We start from the raw sequence: 11,655 nt of genomic DNA, 5'->3' as shown, positions 1-11,655 counted from the left end.
GTTGTGGTTATATTATAGTAAGGAGCGGAGAAAAAAGTTCTTTCTTTGAAAATATAATGGAAACCACTAAATTTACTATTCTACACTGAGTCACAATGAGTTGTTAAGGTACAGTAATGCAAAGCAACTTGAAAATGAGGAACTTATGTGCTCCTACAGGCTATGCTATGTGAATCCGACGCCTCGAAAGCGTCTCTAGCTGCAAGCAGAATCTTCGAGTTGCACTTGACAATCGCGTCATGCGCACCCTGTTTGCGTTGCATACATGGCAAGTAGTAAGTATACATATATGTAGGCCTATACAAAGTGCTCTATTATTGTGCGTATGGACAGCTAAACCGCATAATATTCTAAATTCTGTTGTTTTGTATGTGCTCAGTCAACGCTTGTTGGGTGTTCAAATAATTCATTACTTTGTTTGGTATAACAATTACTACCTTGTTGTGCTTTCCAGTGGTTATTATGATTTTATAAGTGTTTTCCGTAAACTTTGAAATTTCCATTGAAATTCAATTAATATCAATTCGATCATAAAATTATTACGAACACCGCATTTAGTGAAAAGTTCAGACAATTAAAACGGTATGTTTCAAATCACAAAATCACGGTGAATTTATAACGAAATGTACCGCCAGTTGAGCGAATATAAGCTTTGATTGATGAAGTTGAAAGTAATCTTCTTCTAGTCAACATGATTCTTTGAAATGAAATTCTCGATTTGAGCTTTTTATAGATAAGTCCAAGATATCACAACAATTACTTCAATGAGCTGCAGAGCTTTCAGCTTTAAATGCAGAGAATCTACGAATTCAAAGAGAAACTTCTTCATCCTTCTTACAAAATACAGAACATTTAAATACCACTTTATCACTCTTTGAAGCCAAGTGCTTACTGGAAAAATACCCAATTTCATACTTAATTGTATTTAGGCCATTGTATTTCACCGATGAGCTGCTCCGCGTACCCGAATACCAGTGTTGATTTGAATTTGGCGCTGTACTAATGTACCGCAGAACAGAAAAATACGGTATCAATCCGGTAAGAACCAAGTACTAATTAAATCTCTATTCTGGCAGAGTTTTTATTTATTTGCATTACTTAAATAACACGTTTACATTAGAACATATAAACACAAACTTATTATAATTGAACAGTTTGAAAACCCCTGTGAGTGGGTAGTGTGTTTCCTAAACCCATGTTTTCAAAAATCCATCCCTCAGCATATGCCCTCCATTGTGTATTACGTATTGTTGTCTGTCACAATTTCATTATCCACCTCTTCACTCGCTTCCACTTCATCGCTACTCGGCTCAGTGTTATCTTCCGTCGCAGTATCACTCAAACCTTTTGTTAAACGTTCAGCGACCTTTCGCATCAATTCCTCCATCGTCATCTCTATCTTCACGCACAAGCGCTGCGCGACGTCGTAACGCTGGTCGGGCGCTGCGCACTTAATGCGTTCGCACTTCACCGGCAGGAACCACCATTTGCTGGTATTCCTGAAGCCATCACGGCAAAGGCAGCGATTTCGTGCCACACAGCGACTGTGTGACGGACAGCCGTTGGCACAAACTGGGCGACAGTCCAGCAGCTGTATCTTCTTGTTATTCGGATGATGCTCCTCGTAGCCCGGCAAGCACTGACATTGATTGGGCGTGGCACAATAGCTGAAGCGCGGGCAGGCTGTATTACAGATGGGCTCACAAAAGCCGAAGAGCAAGGTACTGTAGCCAGGACAACAAACGTTGATGGTCTCCCAGCGTACACGCGGTTCATATATGATGCTGTTGTCGGTGTGGTTGGCAGTGGCACCAAGCGTGTTATTCTCTGCCGCTGCAAATACATCACTGAGATCTGCGCTATGCCGTATGTGCTGGGGGTCACTAATACGCAGCACTGGCTCTTGATACTTGACACTAACATTTCGTTTGCAATATTTGCCGGTGATGGTGAACGCTATGACGGCATTTATGCTCAGCAAACAAGCGATCAGCAGCGTTTGGGACTTCATATTGGTTGCGTGTCGAATAAGTTGGTTGGTGCGCTTTGATGCACAGCCGAAGTTCTTATGGGGCAATGCCGCTGGTTCTGTGAGAAACTAGTTGCTTCGTCTATTTGTTTTGTCCGAGTTGAGTTGTTTCTACCGCGCGCTTTAAGTCTTCCAAAGGAAATAACGATGTACACTACTGATCAGGCCACAGTTCTTCGCATGTCTATTTTTGCGCATTTCGCTTCTTTGATATACAAATGTATGCACATATTTTCGCTTTGTTTTTATTTATGTGGTGTGGTGTATGTGAAAATGTGTTGTTATGATTTTGGAATTATCAGCAATCGCGCGCTTCTGTAAGTTCAACTGATAATTACAGATCGTTCTGTTCATGCTGCCAAACAAGAGAGTACACATATTATATATGCTCAAATGACAGAACACTGGCGCTAGGGTGGTCCACCGTTCAAGGCAGGCTCAGCCACTTCTGTCGGTATCTATTTTTGAGTTGGTTGTTCAATTTCAACTAAACAATATTTTCATATTCCAAATGGGGGTTCATTACATGAGTGCTCTCTGAGAATATGTCTGTGTAGTTGTTTTGGGTTATGAAGAACTTTCACAGAGGCTTTTCGGATCTTTGTCTTAATGTGTAACCTACTCTACTAGTCTTAATTCTTTTTTGCTCTCCTCGATAAGTTTGTTTTTTTAATTTTCAATACAAGCAGGCTGCACCATCTTAGAAGTGGATATATAAACATTGAACAGGTTTAGAATTCGGAGAGAATCAAGGAGTTGGAATCTTGAAGTCTTTTAATTACGTCGCTTACGTCACTTTGACGTTAGACGTAATGGAAATGTTAGTAAATGAATGAAATTATGCGCCGGCTTGTTCAAATCAGTAACCGTCTGGAACTTTTCTGCGTATTTGCGGGTTGACTCAACATCGATGGGTATGAATGTCAATTATATTCACGAAAGTATATTTTCGGAACAAATATCTGCCCGAATTTTTCATTTTCGGTCAAGTATAAAGCATAATCTCGAAGCGTCTCTTTATTAGAAATGTACTGAATTAGGATTTTCCAATCATCTTCAACTCAATCGATTTATAAATGTTAGAGTTAGTTGGCGCACCCTGTATTAAAATATATTTTGAAAATATTTGCGGCTGGGAATTTCTTCTTTTAATACATTTTTAGTTGATTCATGTCGCTCTGCGGTAAATCGAGCATACAGGCATATGCTTGTCGTAGTATATGCTGCTTATCAATAAATGTTTTTTTTTTTTTAATACAGTAGTCATTGAGCAAAAGGAACTGTTAATAAGACACATTTCAGTGGAACTTAATTCAAGGAAATAATTATAAATATGTTTTGAGGAGCTGCACTAGCTCTCTGTAGTTACTAAATAATTGTATTTGCGAATATCAGTAGTAGTAGATAGGGGGAAAGGGAGGGAGAGAAAGGAGGGAGACATAAATATGTAGATAGAGATAGAGAAACAGAGGGTGAGGGGGAGAGGGTGAGGGGGAGAGAAATAGGAGGAGAGAGAGAGGGAATGAGATAGTGGGAGATAAATAAATATGAATAAAAAGACAGACGTACAGAGAAGCGTTAAATGTGTTTGAGAATATCAGAAGTTGTGGAGAAAGAGAGAGAAAGAGAAATAAATATTATATATAGAGATGGAGCATGGGAGAGAGAGTGAAATAAATATATGGAGATAGAGAGAGATAGCGAGATGTGGAACTCGTTGTGGAAGCTATTAAGAAAATTTGTAATTTCACGAAAAATGCACCCTGTACCGGCGCGAGTATAAGCACCGCACACGAGTATAATAGCGTTGCAGTAGGTTTTTCGTATGCCTTTGTGTCGTACCATTTGATTCGCACACATCGCATCAAAAGTAAGTTTTAAGTGAGTATTTGAGTACATGTGTATGTATGTACGAGTGTCGATGTGTCAGTGTGCAATAAGACCTTCAAAAATTCGAAATGTGATAAGCAGTTGCAGTTGCTTCGCATGTACACACATAACTCATAGGAATAACGAGTATTAGTCTAATCTTAAAGACGCTGTTGTCGAGATCGGTTTCTATTGAGCAGAAATGTCAATCGTTGGTACAGAATTGGATTTTAAGTCAATAATTTGGCTTTCTCTTCTACTAATTACCATTATGGCGGTGATCTTTGCCTATTGGTATTGGTGCATATGGCGGCCAAATGAAGTCATGCGCAAAGGTAATGCAGACATATTTGTTTTTTGAAGCATCGAAATGTTTGTTTCAATTTAATTTCTTATTTATTTTAGTCATTCGAAAGTCAACAATGCAATGTGACGAAAACGACGGTGTTTACAACGAGTTGTTGTGCGATTGAAGTTTCGTCGAATTTAGTAAATATAAGAATTTTAAAATAGATTTTAGAGTTTTGTATGTATGTGATTGGCGTTAAACCGTTTAGCCGGTTATAGCCGGAGTTTTAGAGTTTTAAGATTTTACATGATTTTTCATACGAAAACCAAGAGTTTGTTGCAACAAAACATATATTAAAGGAGTTCGTTTTCTCATATAATCATCCAAGTGGTTGCTCTTTGTTGGGAAAGAGGTTTGTCAAAGAAGAAAAATTAGTAACAGTAATATGGCATTTTGAAGCGCAACAGGAAATTTTGCGGTACGTTTTATCAACATTTCGTTCTTGCGCCGGCTATCAGTATTAACTTATAATTCATATAATAATTACAACAAAATATTTTGTGGTTTGTATGTATAATATGTAAACTGAAGTGATGACCAGCGTCGTACAGGGACCGCTTGCAAAAACAAACCAAGCAAATTAAAGTTTTGATAAATTAATATGTATAAATCACTATTGCTCATACAATATGTGTATATGCCAAAGCATGTGAAAAGGAACTGTATAAACGATATGAAACCCAACACAAAGCCTGATAAGTATGGCGCGTTACACATAAAGCGCACGGATTCAAGTGAAAGCACGAATTTTGTCATCAGTTTGGTTTTTGTTTTCGTGGAGTGCAGAGCTTTAACTTTTTTCACTAAAACTTCGAAATAATACACAAAATGTTAGGATTGTTTAAATTTCGAATTGCACTTACTTTGGTAATCTTCTGCGCATGGGTAACGGAAACACAGGCTCAAATCACGTGTTCACCTTACGCGGTGAATTTATCGGATGCGGTATGCGAATGCATATTTGGATATGAGTTCAAAGACGAAGCGCGCACGATATGTGGACCTGAAAACATCGCCACTGACACAACAGACGCAACAACAGAATTAGCAACAACAACAATGGTCGTTAGCAGTGTATCAAATACAGTTACCGGTAAAACGACTAGCGCAGCTACTATAATTCCAGAATCTACTGCAACTATGAGTACAGCAGCTACTATGATCGCTAATTCAACTGCTAAAACTGATAATACAACTTCAACTACAACTGCTAAAACAACTTCAAATACAACTGATAATACAACTTCAAATACAACTGCTAAAACAACTTCAAATACAACTAAAGCAACAGACAAATCTAATCGGAACAACACGAGAAATAATGATGAAATTTATCTAATAATTGGTGTACTTTTGATGGTTGTATTTCTATTCTTGTTGCTTGGCATTGTGCATGTTGCTCGAAAGCAATTCGTAATACAAAAAAGCAAAGATCACAATACAATTGTTAGCGATAATTATACACAATGTAAGTACAAGCAACAAAGAAACTTAAATGTTTAAATGACACGTTCAGCGCTACAATGCGCACGTTGCATTGAGTCACTTACATTCTATGCCAGTAGGATGTAAATGCAAAATAAAATTATATATAAGTATATATAGAAAAGTGTTTTTATGCGGAGCAAGTGAAATGTATAAATTCATATTTATTAATACTACATGCGGTTTAGAATTTAACAAATACTTAGATAACCACCAGAGTGGAAATCATAAACTACTAATATTATTTTCTTTACATTATTTAAGAGTTCATGTTTGTACGATACTTTGCTAAAATTTTTATTTAAATAGTATAGAATCATATTAAGGTAGCACATAGGCTTAAGGTTCTAATTGTGATCTCAATGTCCAACCGCTTCCATAAGGGTTAGTAATATTGTTTACAGATTGATAGTCAATGAATCCATATGTATGTAGTCTGCTTACTGCTGCGGGTCCTTTATTCCTGGAAATTAGTCTGCATTCTCTTCTTTAAAATGCATATTTTTATTAAAAACGCAATACTTTTGAACTCAATTAATAATTAAACTTTATTTAACAAATGATGAAAGATGAAAAATTGAAAAATATATTACAAAACAACTTATTTAAAAATCAAGTTATCCACGCGCACGAAGTGATAGGTATCACGTCACCGTCCAGAATGATTCGTAGAACATACTCGAACGCAAGCGCAGCGTTCTGACGCTTCGTTCAGTTTCGTCTTTTTTTCGTTCGGTCAGTGTTGTAGGTCGCATTTTCGTTAAAGTATCTGTTCTCATATTTCTATATTTCGTTCGGCTTAGTGTTGAAGGTCGTATTTTCGTTAAAGTAATGTTATTAGTTATTATTAATGTATCTGTTCTCAAAGTCTTATTTCTACAATCGGCCATCCTGTTTTCATTCGTCCTCGAATGATTTTGTCCATGTCTTCATGTATTCGAGGTCTTTCCCGGCCCTTCGGTTTCACCCACCTTTTCTACTTCATATCTGCCATGGTTAAGCTTCTTCACTACCCTATACGGTCCTAAAAACTTTCCTTTCAGTTTCAACCCGCTACCAAATTGTGTTCTCTTTATTGCTACCAAATCGTTTATTTTGTAGTTTTTCTCGCTCTGACGACGTAAGTTATATGACTTCCGGTTTTCTTCCTGTATTTTTAAAATGTTTTCTTTTGCTACTTTTCTTTCTGTTTCGCGATTTTCATTTAAGTCATTAATAACTGTATCTTCTAATATGTCCTTTAGGTCTGGCATGTTGGCCATTCGCATGTCAAGTCCTGTTAATAACCTGAACGGAGACTGTTTCGTACTGCGAGGGGGTGTATTGTTTATAAACTGTTGCACCTTATCTATATGTTTATACCAATTAGTTGGGGTTTCCGTACACAACTTCGACAACATAGGTATAATAAATTTATGAATTTTCTCCACTTGTCCGTTTCCTCTTGGAACCCCTGTTGTTATTAGTAAATTTTGTATATTCTCCTTTTGACAATATTCTCTAAACAAATTTGATGTAAAAGCTGCCCCCCTATCCGAAATAATACGTCTTGGGTTACCGAATACAGCTGCCTGCTTTGTGAGTCTATCTACCACTGCCTCTACTCCTGTGTTTTTAGTAGGGTACAACCACACAAATTTACTGAACCCATCTACCACCACCAATATATAATTGTACAACTTACTGGTCGCTTCTAATGGCCCTACGTGATCAATGTGATATGTTCCTAATGGCATATCTTCTTTATCTATGCTATTCAAGAATCCCTCTTTCTTTCCTGTCTTGGCTTCATTAATAATGCACTCGATACAGCTTCGGACTGTCTGACAAACTTTACCCTTGACTTGGGGAATGTAATATGACTTTTCTAACAGATCCTGAGTTTTCTTTATAGAGAAATGACCCTGTCTGTGTGCCAACTTAATGATTTCGTCTTCCATTAGCTTCGGTACTACAATCAATTCCTTTGCAGGATTTTTAAAAAGAATGTCAAATTTTATATAAAAATCTTCATATTCGTCCTTTTCTAGAACCTTGCGTACTGCCTTTGTCCATTCGTCATTCATTTGAGCTTGCTTTAGCCGAAACTTTAAGGAGTCTTCTAGCATTAAGCAGTACACCCTACTTAAAGCGTCAACGTGGACCATTCTAGATCCTGCCCTATGCTCGATTTCGTAGTTGAAGTCCTGAAGAAACAATGCCCATCTCGCTATTTTTGGCGGTACGTCTTTTTTCTTAAGAGTCATTGTAAATGCATTACAATCTGTCACAATTTTGAAGTGTATACCTAATAGGTAAATTCTCCATTTTTTTAAGGCCTCTATGATTGCCAGTACCTCTAACTCATACGCCGGATAATTCTCTTCCACCGGCTTTGTTTTCCGGCTCATATATTGTACCGGATGTAAAAGCTGATCGTCCGAATTTTTTTGTAACAAAATTGCCCCATACCCCCATTTACTGGCATCTGTATGCACCTCAGTAGCTGCTTTTTGTGAAAATAACTGTAATATAGGTGCTTTTTGTAAATTAGCCTTTAGTTGTTGAAAAGCTGCGATTTGCTCTTCGCCTAACTTGAAAACCGAATCTTTTCTTAGAAGGTCCGACAAAGGTCTAGCTATCGTTGCATAGTCTAATACAAATCGTCGGAAATATGACGTCAACCCCAAAAACCTTTGTAACATTTTCCTGTCGGACGGAAGCGGAAACTTTTGTACAGCAGTCGTCTTTTCTTCCGATATTTTTATGGTACCATTTCCCACTATGTACCCAAGAAATTCAACACTTCGTTGAAGAAATTGACATTTTTTCCATTTAATCTTTAACCCGTACGACTCACTAACTTCTAAAACTTCTCTTAGTTTTTCAATACCCTCAACCTCGTCTATTGCGGGGATAATCAAGTCGTCCATATATGTGATAACGGTTCCTTTCTGGATTAGCTTTCGAAAAACAGCATTAACATAACGACAAAAAACAGCAGGTGAGTTTGAAATACCGAATGGAACAACACAAAACTCGTATTGACCATTGTGCGTAACGAAAGCAGTAAACTTCCTAGATTGTGAATCAACTGGCACATGGAAAAATCCGTTCGATAAATCTAACGTTGTAAAAACTCGCCCCTCTTGTAGACTATCTAAGACATCGTCCATTACAACCATTGGAAAATTGTCCCTTACGATTTTTTTATTTAATTGTCTATAGTCACAACATAAGCGTCTGTCTCCATCTTTTTTGGGAACTACCACTACCGGAGAAGCATAATTGGAAGAGCTTGATTGTATTATTCCCTCTTTCAACCAATCTTCTATTTGTTTATCGACAAAACTACGGTCATCGATTGGTAAACGTCTTGGTCGCTGGTATACAGGGATTTCATCTGTCAAAACAATTTCCATCTTAACGGGTGATATACTTTTGCCTGACGATTTGTATTTATCAACTAAATTTTTAACTTCTCCTGCTAGTTCCATACTCAAATGTCCTAAATTCAATGTAGTCTCATCTTTTCTTTCATTTAAACTCATTGCATCAAATTCCTTAATCCACTTATTTCCTGCTTCCATAGGTGCCTTTCGTTCTTGCTTCATAACATGTTTAAAATCCTGCCTCAATTCTGATCTATCTGATTTATAATCTCTCGAGTTATCTTTTTTCTTAAATATTACTTTATCTTCTGTTAAAACAATATCTACGTCTTTTAAGATAGCCTTTCCTATCATACTTGCAAATTGAATATCTTGTTCTCTGACTACATGAAATCTGACTTTTAACAATAACTCATCTATATGCGTAAATGCATCAAAACTTCCAATTGTCTCAATCGCATTTGAGCAAGCGCTATACAATTTTCTTTTCTCATTACTTAATATGGGTTTAAGCCCACTTAGTATCAACGTATCGTAACGTATTAGATTTAGTGAACACCCTGAATCAATTAGAGCTTCGAACCTAAACCCGTTTAAAGTAACTGTTTTGAAATGTAATTCTTCATTAACGACTGGCTGGAAACTTGTATTCCCTAAAGTGTTTATGCTTGATTCGATTTTAACTTCTCTAGATACTTTGCCTTTATTAATTTTGCACTCAAACGAACGATGCCCCATCTCATTGCATTTAAAACATTTATATTGTTTTTGTGGGCATTGAGCTGCTACATGTGATTTGTCTCCGCATTTGAAACATCTTTTAACTAACTCTTCTTTTGGCTTATTAGAAGATGTCTCATTTACAATCTTTCCTATCCCTGAGTTATATTTCCTTATCTTTTCATAAATTTTGATTTGTTCTTTTAGTTCCTCTATATTCTTAGCTTGATACAAAATTGCCTTATTGAACTTTGAATCTGGAACCCCTTCTATAAAATAATCTATAATGCTTGCTTCGTCTAGACTAATCTGTTTGCCTACCTCCATGAGATGATACAAGTATTCCCGAAAAGTTTCATTTGCTTGTTTGCGGCGATTTTTCAATAACCTATGTACATCTGCCGAAGATAGTTTACAACCAAACTCATTAATTAATGATAACTTCAAAGCTTCCCAACCGTTAATATTATTCTGACTCCTAATAAAAAGCTTAGCGGCGCCACGAAGAAGCTGTTTGCCATAAACAAATCTTTGTAGGTTATTCCATTTAACGATTTCAGCGTTATTTTCAAATTCTCTTACCCACCCTCGTATATCTACGGACCCTTCTCCTGAAAAAGTGTTGACACAATCTCCTATATCTTTTAAAGTAAACTGTTGTTGCTGTACGATATACTGTGATGACCGTAAGTTGGTGGTTCCACTTACGTCTTCGTAAATTGAGTGATTGAACTCTTCGTCACTAGCCCTATTTCCCGATAAGTCATAGTGTTGAAGAAGTCTCTCCTGAAGGTCACGTTTTTGACCTGTAGTCGAAATACCCAATTCCCTCAACTTCTCTTTCAGTCCAGTAACTGTTAAAGTCATTATTTCGTTTAGGTCCATTTTGTTTATAACAATATGTAATAATATATAATGTTAACAATATAAAATTCACTTATTAATAGTGTGTAGTATTTAGATTCATTCAAATGTTAGTTTCGATTCAAATTATTTTGATATAATTTTAACTTTAATTACATACAGCTTATTTCATTTGTACTCGTTTTTAATTTTACCATATTTATAACATTCATCATATTTAATTGTTTAATTAATCTTTCATATGTATTCTTTCTTATTTCTTTTTGTTTGCAATTTCTTTTTCTCTTTTACAATGCTGTACTTCTTCTTATAATTTTTACTTCTTATCTTTTACAAATACTACTACTTCTATTTCTTTTCTTAACAAACTTCTTTTCTTGACAAATTTCTTCTCTTCTTTGTAAATTCTTTACACTTTTACAATGCTTAACTTCCTCTTTTGTTCTATTCCGTAACTTTTTGTTTTCTTTTATTTCTTTTTATAATATCCACTTCTTATTTGTCTTTTACAAATACTACTATTTCTTTGCTTTACAAATTCATTTTGTTTCTTCGTCTTAATTTGAAAGTGTTTCTTATTTCTTATTTCTTCTTTCCTTCTTTAAGTATATTTCTCTTCTTTTTGTTTCTTCCTCTTAATTTGAAAATGTTTCTTGTTTCTTATTGCTTCTTTTCTTCTTTAAGTATATTTTCTCTTCTTCTTAATTTGAAAATGTTTCTTCTTTCGATCTTTAACTATATTTTCACTTCGTTTTGTTTCTTCTTCTTAATTTGAAAATGTTTCTTCTTTCGATCTTTAACTATAATTTCACTTCGTTTTGTTTCTTCTTCTTAATTTGAAAATGATTCTTGTTTCTTATTACTTCTTTCCTTCTTTAATTATATTTTCTCTTCGTTTTGTTTCTTCTTTTTAATTTGAAAATGTTTCTTCTTTCGATTTTTAATTTTTACTCTTCGTTTTGTTTCTT

At 35.7% G+C, this 11,655-nt stretch overlaps 2 protein-coding genes across 2 annotated transcripts; one reads left to right on the top strand and one right to left on the bottom strand.

The window, feature by feature from the left end:
* Positions 1–1,061: 1,061 nt before the first annotated feature.
* Positions 1,062–2,255, bottom strand: LOC105211507 (uncharacterized). The gene has a single exon (XM_011182957.3). The coding sequence runs from the start codon at positions 2,009–2,011 to the stop codon at positions 1,241–1,243; it is 771 nt and encodes a 256-aa protein (XP_011181259.2). The 5' UTR covers positions 2,012–2,255; the 3' UTR covers positions 1,062–1,240.
* A 1,612-nt stretch (positions 2,256–3,867) lies between these two features.
* LOC105211452 (putative uncharacterized protein DDB_G0281251) lies at positions 3,868–5,847 on the top strand. The gene is made up of 2 exons (XM_011182868.3): positions 3,868–4,233; positions 4,304–5,847. Exon 2 carries the CDS (start codon positions 5,076–5,078, stop codon positions 5,748–5,750), a length of 675 nt encoding a protein of 224 aa, XP_011181170.2. The 5' UTR covers positions 3,868–4,233; positions 4,304–5,075; the 3' UTR covers positions 5,751–5,847.
* The last annotated feature ends 5,808 nt before the right edge of the window (positions 5,848–11,655 follow it).

The sequence above is a fragment of the Zeugodacus cucurbitae genome, chromosome 3, assembly GCF_028554725.1.
Source record: "Zeugodacus cucurbitae isolate PBARC_wt_2022May chromosome 3, idZeuCucr1.2, whole genome shotgun sequence".
In the NCBI taxonomy this organism is placed as follows: Eukaryota; Metazoa; Arthropoda; class Insecta; order Diptera; family Tephritidae; genus Zeugodacus; species Zeugodacus cucurbitae.
This window is presented reverse-complemented; position numbering and strand designations above follow the sequence as displayed.

Bases quoted from the DNA above. Each gene is read 5' to 3' on its own strand.
- LOC105211507 (XM_011182957.3), bottom strand. From the start codon at position 2,011: ATGAAGTCCCAAACGCTGCTGATCGCTTGTTTGCTGAGCATAAATGCC.
- LOC105211452 (XM_011182868.3), top strand. From the start codon at position 5,076: ATGTTAGGATTGTTTAAATTTCGAATTGCACTTACTTTGGTAATCTTC.